At 39.8% G+C, this 20,601-nt stretch overlaps 1 protein-coding gene across 7 annotated transcripts in view; it reads left to right on the forward strand.

The window, feature by feature from the left end:
* Positions 1-20,601, forward strand: part of EPS15L1 (epidermal growth factor receptor pathway substrate 15 like 1) — an 81,335-nt gene that overhangs the window by 20,437 nt on the left and 40,297 nt on the right. For 4 of the 7 annotated variants that reach the window (XM_073324396.2, XM_073324397.2, XM_073324400.2 and 1 more), the window contains exons 10-17: positions 547-704; positions 2,748-2,904; positions 6,373-6,435; positions 7,929-8,014; positions 8,759-8,831; positions 9,476-9,637; positions 19,482-19,679; positions 20,072-20,236. In XM_073324396.2, coding sequence (XP_073180497.2) covers positions 547-704; positions 2,748-2,904; positions 6,373-6,435; positions 7,929-8,014; positions 8,759-8,831; positions 9,476-9,637; positions 19,482-19,679; positions 20,072-20,236 — 1,062 coding nt within the window. The remainder of the gene's footprint in view (positions 1-546; positions 705-2,747; positions 2,905-6,372; positions 6,436-7,928; positions 8,015-8,758; positions 8,832-9,475; positions 9,638-19,481; positions 19,680-20,071; positions 20,237-20,601) is intronic. The other 3 variants (XM_073324398.2, XM_073324401.2, XM_073324402.2) reach the window with 1 other exon arrangement.

A 20,601-nucleotide genomic window follows, 5' to 3' on the forward strand; every position in this document is an offset into this window, starting at 1 on the left:
CTCACAAAAGTGGGAGCTTGTCCCTGCATCAGCCCTAGCAGCAGTGTAGGGATGGATGTGCGCCCAGGACTCCAGTATGGATCTCCTGAGTTGCAGTGAAGAGTACTGTCAATAAGCACGCCTGTCTGGAGTGTTAGTAAGTCTCTAAGTTAGTAAGTTAGACAAAGCCCTGGCTGGGATGATTTAATTGGGGATCGGTCCTGCTTTGAGCAGGGAGTTAGACTAGATGACCTCCTGAGGTCCCTTCCAACCCTGATATTCTATGATTCTATGATTTTTATAAGTAGGAAGAATGTACCCAGTTTATGAACATTCTGTTTCTCAGTATTTGTGAGGTGGTCACATACAATATTAATCTTGATACGTTACTGAAGTGAAGGGAAATGTCAGTGGACTCTATAGGCTTGATCCTACAATATGTTGTGCACCTCTCAGTTACTGTGGGCTTTGAGGGTACTCAGCATTATGCACAGGTGAGCCCTCAGTGTATTAATAAAGATTGTGTTTGGTTTTGGCTAAAGTAAAAAAAACCTTTTTGTTTTTCAGCCATCTGTGAATTGGGTGGTACCACTGTCTGATAAGGTGCGATATGATGAAATTTTCTTAAAAACTGATATGGACATGGATGGCTATGTGAGCGGCCAAGAAGTGAAGGATATTTTTATACACTCAGGGTTGTCTCAGAATCTTCTAGCACATATATGGTAAGAATTCATCATCAGTTGTTTTGATTTTGCTTTCATTAGATTTTTTTTCAGCTAGTTGACTCTAGGAAATAGCATTTTTCATCCAGAAATGTGATACTAGCAATCCCCTTGTTGACTGCCACTGCTATTCTTCTTCATAGGGCTTCTTTTACCATACTATCTCAACAACATTTCATACATTTATAAGTAAGGATAAATTCTCTCAAGGAGAACAACCAAATCAATTTTCTTCCCTTCCTCTCATATTGAGATTAAAGCTTCTTATTTGATGGGGTAACAAGCTTTATGGATGGGTGGAATCAAATATGATATATCTTGACTTTAGTAAGGCTTTTGACCTTCCTAAACCTTACATAACCTTCTCATAAACAAACTAGATAAATGTGGCTTGGATGAACCTATTATAAGGTGGGTGCACAAGTGGCTGGAAAACCATACTCAGAGTAGTTATCAGTGGTTCACAATCAAGTTGGAAAAGCATACTGAGTGGGGTCCCAGAGGGATCTGTTCTGTATTCAGTTCTATTCAATATCTTCATAAAGGATTTGAATAATGGCAAAGAGAGTACACTTCTTAAATTTGTGAACGCTACCAAGCTGGGAGGGGTTCCAAATGCTTTGGAGGACAGGATTAGAATTAAAAATGATTTTAACAAACTGGAGATATGGTCTGAATTAAAGAGGATGAAATTCAATAAGGAGAAATGCAAACTACTACACTTAGGAAGTAATAATCAACTGAACAAACACAAAATGGAAAATGACTGGCTAGGAAGGAGTACTGCAGAAAAAGATGTGGGGTTATAGAGGGTCACAAACTAATATGAGTCAACAATGAAATACTGTTGCAAAAAAAGCAAAAGTAATTCTGAGATGTATTAGTAGGAGTGATATAAGCAAGACATGAGAAGTAATTCTTCCATGCTACTTAGCATTGATAAGGCTTCAACTGGAGTATTGTGGCCAGTTCTAAAAACAACACTTTGGGAAGGATGTGGACAGATTGGAGAAAGTCCTGAGGAGAGCGACAAAAATTATTAAGGGTTTAGAAAACATGATGTACGAGAAAAGATTTATAAAATTGAGTTTGTTTAGTCTGGAGAAGAGAAGATTGAGGAAGGACATTAATGGCTATTAGCCAGGATGGGTAAGGAATGGTGTCCCTAGCCTGTTTGTCAGAGGGTGGAGATGGATGGCAGGAGAGAGATCACTTGATCATTGCCTGTTAAGTTCACTCCCTTTGGGGCACCTGACATTGACCACTGTCGGTAGACAGGATACTGGGCTGGATGGACCTTTGGTCTGACCCAGTATGGCCATTCTTATGTTCTTATGACATAACAGTCTTCACGTATAAAAGGTTGTTATAAGAGGAGGGTGATAAATTGTTCTTAACCACTGAGGACAGGACAAGAATTAATGGGCTTAAATTGCAGCAAAAGAGATTTAGGCTAGACTTTAGGAAAAACTTCTTAACTGTAAGGGTAGTTAAACGCTGGAGCAAATTATCCAGGAAGGTTATGGACTCTCTGTTATTGGAGGTTTTGAAGAACTGGTTAGACAAACACCTATCAGGGATGATCTAGATAATACTTAGTCCTGCCTGGACTAGGTGACCTATGAAGGTCCCTTCCAGTCCTACATTTCTATGATACTATGATGCTACTTGGAAGGCATTCAGAGAGATCTATGAAACTTTGAAAACATAACCCTCCTTATCATGTCTCTGTAATGGTGGCATAAGTGCAGTCAGTACTCATATAGGCTATTCCATGAATGGGGAACATTTTAGCAGTCCTATCACTCAACTGGCTAAAAAGTCAAAGGCATTTTTTCCAAGAAAACGATGTTTCATTCAGCTAAGTGCATCTAATAAAACATTCATAGCTCAGCGTGTAGGACTTTTCCACTGAGGAAATGGGCTCTGATGAGGCTGAAACAACAATAAAATTATATGTATCTCAGATTTCATTGTATTAATAATAGTTGTTTGGTTTATAACACATTTTGACTTATGATAAGAATAACCAATTTCTAACAGGGCTTTGGCAGACACAAGACAGATGGGAAAGCTAAGCAAAGATCAGTTTGCACTAGCCATGTATTTCATTCAACAGAAGGTCAGTAAAGGGATTGATCCTCCACAGGTGTTGTCCCCAGATATGATCCCTCCTGCAGAGAGGAATACTCCCATACAAGTAAGTAATTGGTTATTAATAAATATATTGTTCTACTGGACCAATATGTGCTTTGAAAGTAACTAGCTTTGAGAGCTGTTAATTTTTTATTTATATTTTGTAACACATGGGATTGTTGAATCTTTAACTTGCAAGAATGTTTGTCTATCTTCTGTTTATAACTGAGTTCCAGATTTCAAAAAATGCTTCATGAATTGGTTATAAATTGTAAAAATTCTTACTAAATGAGTTGTCCGTTACCTTGGTAGCTTTCAAAAATATGAGGCCAGTTTCAATTACCAGAGGGAATCCTACCTTATTACTGGAAAAATTCCAGTTTAAAATTTTTATTAAAAAATATATCTTTCATCACAAAAGTGGTGGTGATAGGAAGAAGGGGAGAGGGAGTGGGAGCAAAATGAAAGACACAGTCAAGCAAATAGACAAGGGCAAAGGTTTTTCTGTCAGGACAGAGAGGAAAGAGTATATCTTGTAGACCTTGTGGAGGAAGAAGTGGCATGATTTGGACACAGCCTAGATTTTGCAGACTCAGAGAAAGAGGAGAAATTAAAGATGTCTACCAGATTGCGAGCCTGAGCACAGGAATGATAGAGGTATTGTCAAACAGTGAGAGAGAACAGAGGACTGGGGGAAGTGCTTTGGAGTGAAATCAAATTCAATTTTGGCCACATAAAATTTAACAGTGAGACATCTGGCAGGTGTCATGAGATAGAAAGAAACTGAGAGATGGGATTGGAGGAAGGCAAGTGTGAAGTGGAGGTAGATTTATTTATTATTTGTGTGGCAGTAGCACCTTCAAGCGCCAGCCAGGGACCTTGGCCCAGTTTTGCTAGGCACTGTACACACACAATATAAAGAGTCCCTTCCCAAAAGAGCTTACAATCTTAGCATACAGTGAGAGGCAATAGGTGGAAAAAATAAACAAGTGGAGGGGAGGGGAGTGACTGGCGAAAAGATGGTACAGTAGAACTTCAATTTTATGAACACTAATCATACCAGCACCAGTGATACAAACCATTTTTCCCTAGAGAGGGGAAAAAAATCCCACATAATGTAAATGAATGTCAATGAAGAACAAGTTGACAGCCCTTCACATTCCAGTGCCTTCAGTGCACTGGAAATCACTTTGCTATGGTTTGAAAGATGAAAAGAGGGCAATGCACCGTATCATAGTGTACTTGTGCACCATATCTACTGTAATTTTCAGATGTTAAATTTTATGAATTTTTCAAAATTGTGAACTCCTCAATCCACAGTTAAGTTTGTAAAATAGGGGTTGTACTGTAATTGAAATGAATGTCTATGAAATCCATGTGAGTGGATGAGGTCACTCAGAAGTAGGGAATAAAGGGTGAGGCAAGGACAGAACCTTGTGGCAGTGTTCTGTATGTAAGCTGTGCAGCCATGCTGCTCACATCTCCTCTGTGCAGCTTCAGCAGGGATGTGGTGCGGCCCTTTAAGAACCCACTTTGCTCGTTCCCCCTGTTTTGATGACAGGGTGCATACAGTCCAATTTATTCCATACAAGGGGAGTGGAAGCCCTTCAGGTCTTTGGGGTACACTTCAGGACACCCATTACGTATGAGCTCAGGTGAGGGGCCTGGCCAGGCTCTGCAGCGCCAGCCCAGGTCAGTGGAGTTTCTGGAGCTGTGGTCTGATGTGGTCAAAGCATGCATGCACACACACACCTTGCCTGGCAGTTGGTTTCCAGGAATGCAGTCATTCCTGCTGCCAAAAGGCAGCAGAGGAAGGAGCTGCAGACTGGGCCCTTTTATGCGAGTGCCCGGGGGTGAGGGAGTGGGAGGGGGTGTCTGAAACCCCCAACCCAGGGAAGGTGCGTCTGACATCACTTCCTGCCCACCCCACATGCCTGGCCAGGCTCCTAAGGCTGCTTCAGAGTGAATCCAAGGGACAGGAACTACTAGTGTGTGCTACTAGGGATGAGCCACCAAGGAGTAGCCCCCCCTGAACGCCCTTCACTCCCCCAACACACCTTTACACACACAATTCCCCTCCCCCCTCATACACACTACTCACTTTAAAAATAAAAAAAGTATAAGCTTGCCCAAGGCCAAAAATATAGTGCTTCGTGAAGATGGTAGCTTGCTTAGTTTAGAAAAAAAAAAGTACAGTGAACATTGCTTCTGGGAGTCCTACAGAAAATGGGAAATGAGAGAAGGATCCCAAAAGAGATCCTCCTCTTCCTTCTCTGGATCTTTCTTGGTGTATGAGGAGAGGTCAGCATCGCAGACACTATAAGAGGACAAGGTGTCAGGAAGATATGACTGACACGCATCTTTAGGAAATCATAAATGATGACTAGGCATCAAATAAACAGACGGCAGCTCACTTTTTTGCATTATAGTACAGCTAAACAGAAGAGCTCTGAAATAGGGTATATTTTTCTGTCTGCATGCTCATCTTACAGCATAATAGTTTAAGCATTCTTGTTTAAATATTTATTTTTTTTATTTATTTGAAACCCTTTCCCTTTTTTAACTGGTTTGAATGAAATGGACTTCCTAATGAGTTGACCTGAAATGTAGGAAGTGGCCGTGCTGAGCATTGAGACAGAAAGGGAAAAACTCAGCAAACTTAGAAAGGAGGACTAAATACTGAATTTGAAGGTCGTGTAGAGCTAATAATCTAAACATGAATTATAGCTCTGAATGAAGTCTGAGATTAAGAATTTTACACAGATGCCACAAAGGAAGTCCTACAAGATGAACAGAAAACTATCATAGAAACAGCTGGGATGGAGAAACCAGAAAAATGTTAAGTCCTGTTTTAAGAAATTAGAAGATCACTAAAGAAAATAAGGGAATTTGAGAAGTTGATATTAGAACCGATATGAAATAGATGGACCTGTGCAAGACAATGAAAATAACATAGGAATTGCCAAAGCCTGATCAATGATTGAGTTAGTCTGGTGTCCTGTCTCTGAATGTGGCAGTACTAGATGCTTTCCTTGAAAGTATAAAATCCTGTTAATGGGAGAAATTATTTCCTAATTCCTGGCAATTAATGGTTTATTCCCTGAAGCATGAGGGTAACCCTTATGCCTTTTAAATATTAGTGGAATGAGCTGTATTAATAATACTCTACATTATTCACATAAATGTCTAATTATTTTCTAAATCCTATTATGCTTTTTATCTCAATAGCTTGTAGCAGTGAATTCTACAGGTGGTCAAAGCATTGTGTGTTTCTGGGATTGTAGGGGGAGAATTTCCTTTTATCTGTTTCAAATGTATTTCACCCTTCATCTATGGGCCTCCTTGACACTCACATTGCCCTTGTCCAATGCATACAATGCACTTGTCATGTTACCACTTACAATTTTTTCTGTAAATGAAATAGTCTTAATCTTTTCATTCTCTCCCCAAATGGAAATCTTTCCAGGCCTGTGACCATTTTTGTTGCCATTCTCTGAAGCTCTTCTGTTTCTCCTATATCCTTTTTCTGTAGACTCTGTCAGGTTACTTGACCCCTTTAGGAACTGAGATCTCAGCGCTAACAGAAATGCGTCGTGTGAGTAATTCAACACCCCAAAGAATGTAAATTTGTTTGTGTAGTCCAGTTGTAACTTTGAGTTCTTTATTTCTGTCTCTTTCCCCATCTCTTCAGCACTAGTGCCCTATGACACCTAACAGTGTGGTGATGTCATTACAATCTGAACCTGCCACTTCTGGCTGTTTACCCAGTGGTAGGAGCTCCTTCAGCAATCTGAGATCCATTAATTTTTCAAGCACTTGTTTTGACAGGTAGCTCAATGTTGGCATATTAAATTACTAGGTCCGTAATTTACATTAAATTGCTGCCAATAAATATACCCTGGTGCAAGAACCTTAAAACTTCCCACTCATTCTTTAATTCATTGGTTCATATTTTTGATTTGCTGTTTGTAGTTAAATGTAGCATGAAAAAAACTGCACCTTATCTGAGTGTAGTGTATTAACTTTTTGTTCATGTTGATTAGTGGGTTGTATTTGTCTAAGGCCTTGTCTCTACATGGCCACTTACAGTGCTGAAACTTTCTTCGCTCAGGGGTGTGAAAAAACCCCTGAGCAATGCAAGTTTCAGTGCTGTAAAGTGGCAGTCTCCATGCATGTTTGTACTTAAAAAATATGAGTAGTGTTAGAGAACAGGGAGCTGTTGTCTAGTAACTCTAAGACTTTGTATCTAGGTTTTCCTTACGCTCACCTGACCCCAACTAAACATACATGCCAAAGGATCCCTCATCTTCCCAAAGTAGGGTCTTAAGATGTTAAATCATGTAAGTTGGGAACTCAGGTCACCTATTCCTTCATTCTGAGTTGCTAGTTTCTGCTAAAAAAATACCACATATTTTCTGTTTAAAAAGAAAAAAAGCCCATTTTTCTCATCATAGTAGTTAGAAGCCTTTTGCAGTGTATTGTTTAAAAATATAGTTAAATACTGTAGATGTCCTGATTGTCAAACAGACAATGAAAGCTGAGAGGATTCGGTTTACAGTTCTCTCTCAAATACTGTCACTTTTCAGAGGAATAGAAATGCTGATTTTAATTCCACTTAAGGCCAAATCTTGAGGTCCTTCCTCAGTGAACATTTAATGAGCTTAAGAAGTGAGAGAAAACTTTTGAATCTGGCCTCTTAATTTCCAGTATACTCTGTGTTTGGTGATGAATGCCTGACACTGTAGCTTCTATAATCCTGGCCATTGAAATCAACACAAAAACTTCTGCTGACTTCAGTGAGGCCAGGGTTTCACCCATGAGTTTTAATCCTACTTCTTGAGCAAGTCCCTTAACTTCTCTGTACCTCAGTTAACTCATCTGCTAAAGGGGATAAATGATACTCTTCTACCCCACAGAGAATTGTGAGGCTTGCTCATTTGCTGTTGCAAAATACTTTGTGTTCTCTGATGGAAGGTGCTAGAGAAGTGTAAAGTGAGGGGTGGATCCTGTGTCCTCAGTCTTTGCCCAGAATGTATTCCTGTTCTTAATTTGGCTTGCTTTATAATGGAATACTTTGATTTCTTACAGGATAGTTCAAGTTCTGTTGGCTCAGGAGAATTTACAGGGATGAAAGAACTCGATGATATTAGTCAAGAGATTGCACATCTGCAGAGGTAAATATTGTGGACTGTTAAAGTTTAGTATTCTGAACCTGGGAAATGGAGGATTTTCCTTACTAATGATGGCTCTTAACAAATTGCATAAGAGTTTCTAACCGCTGCGCCCTCCAAAAAAGAGGAAACCTTGCATTTATTGGTTCCATAGATTCTTGTTTTTTAAAAAATGTGTGTGTATATCTGGTACAATCAAAAATAGGATCCGATCACTTTTTATATAGCTGAACCCAATTGTTCACTGTATTTTTTTATTTATAGCCAGAGTAGTTCATTCTGAAATGTCACTCTGAGGTAAGTAAAGTAAATTTTGCACAAACTAAAACCTTCCTTTTCATTTAAATGGAACCACTGAATCCCTGATTAGTAGAACAGTTTCAGTATTACTTCCCTTTTGGTTACTGGTGATTATTACTCCCATTGGTCCTATATTGTCTCTTGAATGTTAACAGTTCAGGCGCCTTATCTGGCTGTCATTGACGTTAATGGTAACTCCCACTGATTACACTGAGAGCAGGAGCAGTGCCTAGAAAGTTTACTTGGAGTCTAGCACATCAAGTGAGAAGATGATTGTGGGGCAAATCAGTCTTTCAATATGAAAAAGAATATTTCTTGATTACTTCTTGAAAGTATGTAGGATTGCTTTTTCATCTGTGCATTGTTTACAAAAGAACGTTTAATTGATTTTTTGTAAAACACTGTCTTATTTTAATTGTATCAGTCATGTGAATGTTTTCCCTACAGAGAAAAATATTCACTAGAGCAGGACATTAGAGAAAAGGAAGAATCAATTAGACAGAAAACCAATGAAGTTCAGGTAAAAACTCTGGAGTATTATTAATGACATTTCTTTAAAATTCTACAGGATGCACCATCCACGTTTTAAACAGTTTTTTTTTTGTTCCCCCCCCCCCTTCCCTCCCCACTACTTCCTTTATGAATTCATATGGGTAATGTTTATTCTGACACTTGGGGAATAACTTGTAGCAATGATTTCATTTTTCTGTGCACTGTAGAAAATATTTTGTTTTGATGCTGGTTAGTGTAAAATTCAGATAGTATAGAATATAATAGAAAATGTTTCTCTTTGTTAATGCTTCATTAATACGGTTTAAACAACATTGTGAAGGTATCCATCTAAATACTGAAATTCATGTTCTCAAAATGATATATAATAGGCTTAGAATAGCTGAAATTCTTGTCTTTTGAGACTCTTCTCCCATCGCCTGGACTTTGATTTGTTATAGTAGATTACTCCTGAGTGCTGAAGTGCTGGCAGGTTTGGGGTTTTTTTGATCTGTTTACAAAAAGCACTGAAACCTTTGAGTGGGGGAAATGTTATAGGCAACACAGGCAGGTTGACTTTGGGGTTTGCCTACTTCAGTATGTCTCTTTAAGCTTAACTGCTTGTCACAGGACATCAGTTAAGTGTAGTCTATAATGTTGTGGATCTTTTTTCAGGAACTGCAGAATGATTTAGACAGAGAAACAAGTAACTTGCAAGAACTGGAAGCTCAGAAACAAGATGCTCAAGACCGTCTAGATGAAATGGACCAGCAGAAAGCCAAACTGAAAGATATGCTAAATGATGTGAGGCAGAAATGCCAGGAAGAAACACAGTTGGTTAGTGTGTATTAATTCTGGAGGTGATCATGCATATTGCATCTTTTATTGGGGGATTTTGCTCTTAATCACCTATACCATACGAATACACGCAGGTCCAGAAAAGGGCTTTATTAACTTGAATAGCTTTTCTAACAGTCATGAATATTTATTGAGCACCATACAATACATGAAAAGCATGGTCCCTCTCCACAAGAACTACCGTCGTCGGGCACTGATGCAGGTAGTGGCAATGTTTATGAAAGATTATCATACCAGTGTTTCAGGAGAGAAATATGTTTTGAGGAGAGATACAGTAAAGAGAAGTTACTTTTTTGGTGCATGAAAGAGGTGTGTGGGGTTGGAGTTCCAACATGGGGGAGCAGCATGGAAGAAGGTACAAAAAGTTGAGGTGAGAGGAAGATGGTTCAAAGGGAGGGATTAGGAGAAAGGGTAGGGTGGAGCAAAGGGAGGGGGAATTTAAGGGAATGAGAGATGCTAATTGAGTTCTTTGCGTCCATCTTCACTGCAGAGGATGTGGGGGAGATTCCCATACCTGAACCATTCTTTTTAGGTGACCCATCTGAGGAACTGTCCCAGATTGAGGTGTCAGTAGAGGTGGCTTTGATGAAATTAAATTGATAAACAGAAATAAATTGCCAGGCCCAGATAGTATTCACTCAAGAGTTCTAAAGGAACTCAAACATGAAATTGCAGAACTACTAACTGTGGTATGTAACCTATTGCTTAAGTCAGCTTTTGGACCAGATGACTGGAGGTAGTTAATGTACCGTCTATTTTTTAAAAAGGCTTCAGAGGCAATCCTGGCAAGTACAGGCTGGTAAGCCTAACTTCAGTACCAAGCAAATTGGTTGTAACTATAGTAAAAACCAGTATTCTCAGACAGGTAGATGAATGAAATATGTTGGGGAAGTGTCATGCCTCATCAATCTATTAGAATTCTCTGAGGGCCTCTGTCATGCTGTCTTAAATGGCTTACCACTGTGAGTGCCAAACTCAGGTCAGACTGTCAAAAAACAGGGCAGACACCTCAAACTGGTGGTATATTCTATAATTAGATTTCACCACGCCAGTAACAAATGTGAAATCCTGATCAATATATTAGTCTTACCATGGAGTCACAGACAGTCCCCTTAGGCTCTCCTGCCAGTCTTGCCATCCAGACAAACTGCACTTTGTGATGGAAGGTTATTAAAACCAAAAATTACCTCAGATTAGATTACTCCTAATCCAAAAGAATTGGTCACTTACCTCAGATCAAATTGGTATTCTGGATCTGACCAAAAACAAAGCTGAAGTCAATTTCTCTAGTAAACTAACTAAAGGGTTTATTAGCTAAGAAAAAGGGATGAGAGTTATTGAGAGGTTAAGCAGGTAAAGTACATTAACAGGTGAGTCCAAGTTTGTAAATCCAAAATGTTAACAGAGTTGTTGTAATCTGCTAGATTTCCAAAAGTTCCTCAGGCATACCAAGTGTAATTCTGGGGATCTCTGTCCCCTTATTCAGTATTCCACCCCATTAGAATCCAAAGCAGTTCAGAGATACCTGATTATTCCCTGAATCCATTCTTATAGCTCTTTTTCCCAGAAAGGAATCTGGCAAGTGTCTCCATCACAGCATAGGCTTTTTCTTTGTTGACTAAATGCAGACTGAGTCTGTGGATTTCCCATTGTTGAACACAATGACCCATGCTTTGAAGCTTCTTCATTTACAGTTCCAAGGTGCCAGTCCTGTTTGATGGGCAATCCAATTACAAAGATATACACAGTGCATTTAGTTACAACAATCCAAACAATCTTTCATTAGTTTTCATGCAGTTTACACATCAAGTAAATTCTCACAAACATACACTTTTGATCTAGAGTTAATTAAATATGAGGTATGCTTAATGTAATGTGATAGTAAACTACAGGTTACAAGTATGTGAAGACAATAACATTAACTTTTTTTTTTTATATCCACACACAATTATCCTGTGGTTTTGATTTGAGCTGATTTGTCAGCATCACAGTGTCAACAAGCATATGGATAAGGGTGATCCAGTGAATATAGTGTGCTTGGATTTTCAGAAAGCCTTTGACAAGGTCCCTCACTGCAGGCTCTTAAGCAAAGTAAGCAATCCTGGAATAAGAGGAAAGACCCTCTTATGATCACTAAAAGATAGGAAGGAAACAAAGGGAGGGAAGGGATCTGTACTGGGACTGGTGCTGTTCCACATATTCATAAATGATCTGGAAAAACAGTGAATTCACAAAGTTTGCAGATGATACAAAATTACTCAAGATAGTTATGCCCAAAGATGACTGCAGAGAATGACAAAGGGATCTCACTAAACTGGGTGACTGGGCAAGAAAATGGCAGAGGAAATTCAACTTTGATAAATGCAAAGAAATGCACATTGGGAAACGTAATCCAAACTATACATTCCAAATGATGGGTTCTACATTAGCTGTTACCACTCAAGAAAGAGATCTTGGACTCATTGTGGATCTACTCAATGTCCAGCAACAGACTAAAGAGCTAACAGAATGTTAGGAACCATTAGGCAGGGGATAGATAATAAAGCCGAAAATATCATAATGCCACTTAATAAATCCATGGTACGCCCACACCTTGAAAACTGGGTGCAGTTCTGGTCACCCCTTCTCAAAAAATATGTATTAGAAATGGAAAAAGTACAGAGAAAGGAAACAAAAACGATTAGTGGTATGGAGAAGCTTCCAGCTTTTTAATCTCTCCTGATATGGGACTGTTCAGCTTGGAAAAGAGATGACTGAAAGGAGGATACGAGAGAGGTGTTTAAAATCATGAATGTTTTGGAGAAAGTGAATAACGAAGTATTATTCAGCCCTTCACAAAATACAAAAACCAGGGGGCACCAAAGGAAATTAATAGGCAGCAGGTTTAATACAAACATGAGGAAGTACTTCTTCACATAACACACAATCAACCTGTGGAACTCGTTGCTGGGGGTGTTGTGAAAGCCAAAAGTATAACTGGGTTAAAAAAGAATTAGATCAGTGCATAGAAGCTAGGTCCATCCATGGCGGTTAGCTAAAATGGTCAGGGACAAAACCCCATGCTCTGGGTGTCCCTAAATCTCTGACTGCCAGAAGGTGGGACTGGATGACATAGTATGGATCACTATAATTGTCCTGTTCTTTTAATTTCTTCTGAAGTGTCTGGCACTAGCCAGTGTTGAAAGACGTGCACTAACAGGTCCCCAGGGTCCCCATGGACAGTTAATTCACACCCCAGCTTGCTGAAAGCTAAATGTTTGTGTAAACAAGCCCTAAGACTAGAGGAAGCCATTGAAGAGACTGAAAGTGGTGAGTGATCTAGTCTGTGATCAGGAGAATGAATATCTTAGCAGAAGCATTTTGAATAGTCTGGAGGATGAGTGGCTGAGACAAGGTGCTAGGAAGCCAAAGAAGAGGAGAAGTCAAGGCAGTGACCAAGATGTAGACAAATGAAGAATATCAGACAAGTTGACTAGGTCAGTTTTTGCCATGTTGAGCTTGAGATGTGGCAGTCCATCTGCAAGCGGAGCTGTTTGAATGGCACAGGTGATGGGTATAGATTGTGGTAGAGAAGCGGATTAGGATGTCATCAACACAGAGATGACATCAGTCTGTGGAAGTGGGTAATCCAGGGTTGACCACCTTGTTCTGTGCACTGTAGGAATTACTTAAAAAAATTAGTTTTATCTCTTCTTAAAACAGGCTGGCTGTTCCATTGAGGCAGTGTCTATGCCTATTCAATATCTTTTTGGCTGATAATGTTGCGTTGATTATTTTTTTAAAATATCTGGATCAAGTATCTGCCTATCTGAGGAGTCCAGCATACTCTATCTCCATATTCTGGGAGAAGAGACCCTTCCAATTAACTCTCATTAATGTCTAAAGTTTTAGGGTCCTTTAGGTAAACGTGAACATGCTGATCTTTTAATGATAACAGTTTTAAAAAACAAAACAAAACCCTAAATATGTACTGATTCATGGTGCACACCTCCCTATCACTTTCCCATCAGTTTATGTAGTAGTCACTTGAGGCCTTTATTTCCATTTTAGTAGCTTATTTAACTCTTTGCCTAGTCATTCGTATTGTTCTTGGGTGCTGCTGGAAGGTGTTAGCGCGTATACATCTATTTTGTTATTCTTTTACTTGTGATGGATAAATAAATGGAGAAGAAAAGAAATACAGCAAGATAAATAGTGCTCTGGTGCTCTTGTTCAGTTGGGTAACTTTGTTTTACTGGTAGCTTAAAATTGCAGGAAGTATTTATTTGACGCAGTCAGTAGTTTCAAACATCAGAATTTGTGTTTCAGTTCTATGTTAGTCTGATGAAAATACAGATAAGTGAACTTCTTTAATATCCTGACAAACAGGAAAAGGTTAATAAAAAGTGGGAAGTAGGATTATGCAATAATATTCCTCTTCTCTTGTGGACTCTGTCAACATTTACAAGTTGCCCAACTAGATATTATTCATGTTAGAGGTGAAAATGCCAATTTTAGAGGAACCAGGCTCAAAGCTGGGAAGTTTGATTTTGAGTCTTTTTAAAGTTTCAATACAGAAAATGTTTAAGGTACATTATTGTAATGACCAACATTTTAAGTTTGCAAAAAGAAAAGGAGTACTTGTGGCACCTTGGAGACTAACTAATTTATTTGAGCATGAGCTTTCGTGAGCTACAGCTCACTTCATCGGATGCATTTTGCTTGTTCATTTCTAACATTATTTCAGTATAGTTGACACGTTGTCTTTTTATAGAAACTCAATATGATCAGTTGTGACACTACACGACAGGGGAGCACCCTGTGACCCCCATATTCCTCATTTATGTATAATTGTGTTATTGCATATAAAGCACGCCATGTAAGACATCAGGGGAAAGGTTATGATCATGCTGTAAGTTGCGGAATCGGCCAGATATTAGTTCTCCATGGAAAACAGCAAGGAAAGTAACCAATGCCCGGGTGGGTGTCAAACAACCATCAACAGCCACTGTCCAGCAAGGGAGTTACAATTTAACGACTCACCTGCATAAGGCCATCCCAGGGGAATTGCTCAGCCTTGCCTGGGGACTCAGCAAAGCCCACCAGACATGCCTAGACTTTTGTTCTCCAAGCACATGGACTAAGGGTATAAAATAGGTGAAACCTGTGTACTATGAATTCAATATCCAGTGGGGTGAGAAACTGCTTAATCTAGATGTTGCCCAGTCTAATAAGGTTGAGAGTGTAGACTGCATGCTTATATTTTCTTTTCTTTCGGTAACTAACTCTGATTTATCACTTATAATCACTTAAAATCTATCCTTTGTAATCAATAAACTTGTTTTAGTGTTTATCTTTACCAGTGAGTTTGCCGGAAGTGTTTGGTAAATCTGCTCAGATTTACGAAGGCTGGTGTATATCCACTTTCCATTGTTGAAGTGGGGAACCAATTAACAAACTTTCACTGATTGTCTTGAGCAATGCAAGACTGTATATTCCTGAGGTACAAGGTGGGGGGATTTGGCTGGTGCCTTATTCTGTGTGATTCATGAGTGGCTCTATGAACATGCATGCAATCTAGCTGGGTGCAGGGCTCCACATGCAGTTGTGCTGAGTAATAACAGCGCCTAGAGGGGTTTGCTGCTTGTCACTAGCAAAGCATTGTGGGAGACAGCCCAGGCTGAAGAGTTAAGGGGGCACAGTGGTCCTACGTTTCCAGGATGCACCCTGAGGATCCCATCACACCGGTCGTATAGGTACATAGGAAACAGGAAATTGGTATAACCCTTGTAAATTTGGTTCTGCTGAAAGCTGACCATTTTAATAAATGTACTCAATGAATTTAAAAAAAAAAAAGTCACAGGCAAAGGAGTAAAATGAAAAGGAGTACTTGTGGCACCTTAGAAACTAACACATTTATTTGAGCATAAGCTTTCGTGAGCTACAGCTCATTTCATCGGATGCATTCAGTGGAAAATACAGTGGGGAGATTTATATACATAGAGAACATGAAACAATGGGTGTTACCATACACACTGTAAGGAGAGTGATCAGGTAAGATGAGCTGTTACCAGCAGGAGAGCCGGGGGGGTGGAGAGAGACCTTTTGTAGTGATAATCAAGGTGGGCCATTTCCAGCAGTTGAGAAGAACATCTGAGGAACAGTGCTGGGGAGGGGGGGAATAAACATGGGGAAATAGCTTTACTTTGTGTAATGACCCATCCACTCCCAGTCTTTGTTCAAGCCTAAGTTAATTGTATCCAGTTTGCAAGTTAATTCCAATTCAGCAGTCTCTCGTTGGAGTCTGTTTTTGAAGATTTTTTGTTGAAGAATTGCAACTTTTAGGTCTATAATTGAGTGACCAGAGAGATTGAAGTGTTCTCCAACTGGTTTTTGAATGTTATAATTCTTGACTTCTGATTTGTGTCCATTTATTTTTTTATGTAGAGACTGTCCAGTTTGACCAATGTACATGGCAGAGGGGCATTGCTGACACATGATGGCATATATCACACTGGTAGATGTTCAGGTGAACGAGCCTCTGACAGTGTGGCTGATGTGATTAGGCCCTATGATGGTGTCCCCTGAACAGATATGTGGACACAGTTGGCAACAGGCTTTGTTGCAAGGATAGGTTCCTGGGTTAGCGGTTCTGTGGTGTGGTGTGTGGTTGCTGGTGAGTATTTGCTTCAGGTTGGGGGGCTGTCTGTAAGCAAGGACTGGCCTGTTTCCCAAGATCTGTGAGAGTGATGGGTCATCCTTCAGGATAGGTTGTAGATCCTTGATGATGCGTTGGAGAGGTTTTAGTTGGGGGCTGAAGGTGATGGCTAGTGGCGTTCTGTTATTTTCTTTGTTGGGCCTGTCCTGGAGTAGGTGATTTCTGGGTACTCTTCTGTCTCTGTCAATCTGTTTCTTCACTTCAGCAGGTGGGTATTGTAGTTGTAAGAAGGCTTGATAGAGATCTTGTAGGTGTTTGTTTCTGTCTGAGGTGTTGGAGCAAATGCGGTTGTACCGTAGAGCTTGACTGTAGACAATGGATCGTGTGCTGTGGTCTGGATGAAAGCTGGAGGCATGTAGGTAGGCATAGCAGTCAGTAGGTTTCTGGTATAGGGTGGTGTTTATGTGATCATCGCTTATTAGCACCGTAGTATCCAGGAAGTGGATCTCTTGTGTGGACTGGTCCAGGCTGAGGTTGATGGTGGGATGGAAATTGTTGAAATCATGGTGGAATTCCTCAAGGGCTTCTTTTCCATGGGTGCAGATGATGAAGATGTCATCAATATAGCGCAAGTAGAGTAGGGGCGTTAGGGGAGGAGAGCTGAGGAAGCGTTGTTCTAAGTCAGCCATAAAAATGTTGGCATCTGTGGGGCCATGCGGGTACCCATAGCAGTGCTGCTGATTTGAAGGTATACATTGTCCCCAAAGGTGAAATAGTTATGGGTGAGGACAAAGTCACAAAGTTCAGCCACCAGGTTAGCTGTGACATTATCGGGGATAGTGTTCTTGACGGCTTGTAGTCCATCTTTGTGTAGAATGTTGGTGTAGAGGGCTTCTACATCCATAGTGGCCAGGATGGTGTTTTCAGGAAGGTCAACGATGGATTGTAGTTTCCTCAGGAAGTCAGTGGTGTCTCAAAGATAGCTGGGAGTGCTGGTAGCGTAGGGCCTGAGGAGGGAGTCTACATAGCCAGACAATCCTGCTGTCAGGGTGCCAATGCCTGAGATGATGGGGCATCCAGGATTTCCAGGTTTATGGATCTTGGGTAGCAGATAGAATACCTCAGGTCGGGGTTCCAGGGGTGTGTCTGTGCGGATTTGTTCTTGTGTTTTTTCCCAACAAATGGTGTAGTTTCTTTTGGTAACCCTCAGTGGGATCAGAGGGTAATGGCTTGTAGAAAGTGGAGTTGGAGAGCTGCCTAGCAGCCTCTTGTTCATATTCTGACCTATTCATGATGACGACAGCACCTCCTCTGTCAGCCTTTTTGATTACGATGTCAGAGTTGTTTCTGAGGCTGTGGATGGCATTATGTTCTGCCCGGCTGAGGTTATGGGGCAAGTGATGCTGCTTTTCCACAATTTCAGCCTGTGCATGTCGGCAGAAGCACTCTATGTAGAAGTCCAGTCTGTTGTTTTGACCTTCAGGAGGAGTCCACCCAGAATCCTTTTTTTTGTAGTGTTGGTAGGAAGGTCTCTGTGGGTTAGTATGTTGTTCAGAGGTGTGTTAGAAATATTCTTTAAGTCGGAGATGTCGAAAATAGGATTCTAGGTCACCACAGAACTGTATCATGTTTGTGGGGGTGGAGGGGCAGAAGGAGAGGCCCCGAGATAGGACAGATTCTTCTGCTGGGCTAAGAGTATAGTTGGATAGATTAACAATAATGCTGGGTGGGTTAAGGGAACCACTGTTGTGGCCCCTTGTGGCATGTAGTAGTTTAGATAGTTTAGTGTCCTTTTTCTTTTGTACAGAAGCAAAGTGTGTGTTGTAAATGGTTTGTCTAGTTTTTGTAAAGTCCAGCCACGAGGAAGTTTGTGTGGAAGGTTGGTTTTTTATGAGAGTATCCAGTTTTGAGAGCTCATTCTTAATCTTTCCCTGTTTGCTGTAGAGGATGTTGATCAGGTGGTTCCGCAGTTTCTTTGAGAGTGTGTGGCACAAGCTGTCAGCATGGTCTGTGTGGTATGTAGATTGTAATGGATGTTTTACCTTCAGTCCTTTTGGTATGATGTCCATCTGTTTGCATTTGGAAAGGAAGATGATGTCTGTCTGTATCTGTACGAGTTTTTTCATGAAGTTGATAGATTTTCACTCCATATGGGTAAATTCAGTGCCTTGCATAATGACAGCGGCCAGTGCCAGGTGCCCCAGAAGGAATGAACAGAACAGGTAATCATCAAGTGATCCATTCCCAGCTTCTGGCAAACAGAGGCTGGTGACACCATCCCTGCCCATCCTGGCTAATAGCCATTGATGGACCTATTCTCCTTGAATTTATCTAGTTCTTTTTTTAACCCTGTTATAGTAGTGACCTTCACAACATCCTCTGGAAAAGAGTTCCACAGGTTGACTGTGCGTTGTGTGAAAAAATACTTCCTTTTGTTTGTTTTAAACCTGCTGCCTATTAATTTGATTTGGTGACCCCCTATATCTTGTGTTATGAGATGGAGTAAATAAGACTTTCTTATTTACTTTCTCCATACCAGTCATGATTTTTATAGACCTCTATCATATCCCCCCTTAGTCATCTTTTTCCAAGCTGAAAAGTCCCAGTCTTATTAATCTCTCCTCATATGACAGCTGTTCCATATCCCTCATCATTTTTGTTAGCCTTTTTCTGAACCTTTTCCAATTCGAATATATTTTTTCTGAGATGGGGCGACCACATCTGCACGCAGTATTCAAGATATGGGCATACCATGGATTTATATCGAGGCAATATGATATTTTCTGTCTTATTTATCCCTTTCTTAATGATTCCCAATATTCTGTTAGCTTTTTTTTACTGCCGCTGCACAGTGAGTGGATGTTTTCAGAGAACTATCCACAATGACTCCAAGATCTCTTTCTTGAGTGGTAACAGCTAATTTAGACCCCATCATTTTATATGTATAGTTGGAATTATGTTTTCCAATGTGCATTACTTTGCATTTATCAACATTGAATTTCATCTGCCATTTTGTTGCCCAGTCACCAAGTTTTGAGATATCCTTTTGTTGCTCTTCGCAGTCTGCCTGGGACTTAACTATCTTGAATATAATGAAATATGAATTAATCACAAATAATTAATAATATTGTTACTTTAATTTCTATTTGCACTCTGAAGTTGGCACTGCATGGCAATTTTTTTCAGATTTCATCATTGAAAATGGAGATTCAGTCTCAGGAATCCGATTTAAAATCACAGGAAGATGATCTGAATAAAGCAAAAGCAGAGCTGAATCGTCTCCAGCAAGAAGAGACTCAGCTAGAACAGAGTATCCAAGCAGGAAAAGTGCAACTTGAAACAATAATTAAATCTTTAAAATCAACACAAGAAGAAATTAATCAGGTATTGTTTGTAGTCTATACACATCTTTCTCCCTCCTTTAAAGCCCAGTAGTTTAGGAAGGGGTGAACTGCACCTACAAAGTGAATCCTGCAGAAGAAAAATAGACTGCTATAATTTCATAGGGTTTTGTGACTGTAGACTAATACTTTGTTTGCCAGTTCATGTAAAAAATATAGTCGGGACAATTCTGTAACAATTTGACAATTGTTTTTAACCTCACGCAGAATTACTCCCATATCTCTGGAGCCCTGCAGTAACCAAATTCCAGAGAGAATACAATGTTCAGATTTGTCAATGAATACTAGTTTTCATTCTCAAAGAGTAGTTAGTTGCTTGCTCATATGAGTGTATGTCTAATCCTGCATGATACTGAAATATTTTTCATTATTTAGGCAAGAAGTAAACTTTCTCAGCTTCAAGAGAGTCACCAGGAAATCAGTAAAAGTATTGAACAAAATAATGATGCTCTGAATGGGATTCATGGTGGTAGTATGACGAATTTAGCGGACATAAGTGAAGGAATTGCACAGAAAGAAAGAGGAAATTTTGGAGCTATGGTAAAGACTGAATAAAAGTAACAAGTGGATTTATGGTTCAATGCAGTGTAAAATACATTTTACAATCATTAGATTTGTAACTTGCACCTAAACTCAGATTGTAAAAAGATTTTTATTTAGTTGACCGTGTGATCTTAACAGGCACTGTAATCTCTGCAAGATGGCAGCCTCCATCCACAGGCTTAGAACATTTTAGTTCTCGTGATGATTAATTCTTATGTCTTATCTATGCTAGAAATAGTCTGCTGGAATAACTGTGCCATCAAACTTTCTTACCGGAGATGCAGCTTATTCCATCAAAACAGGTCTTTTTGTTGGTATAGCTTATAGCAGTTCTTCAAATTAAATAAGCAATACTGGCCAAA

Source organism: Lepidochelys kempii, chromosome 25, assembly GCF_965140285.1.
Source record: "Lepidochelys kempii isolate rLepKem1 chromosome 25, rLepKem1.hap1, whole genome shotgun sequence".
Lineage (NCBI taxonomy): Eukaryota > Metazoa > Chordata > Testudines > Cheloniidae > Lepidochelys > Lepidochelys kempii.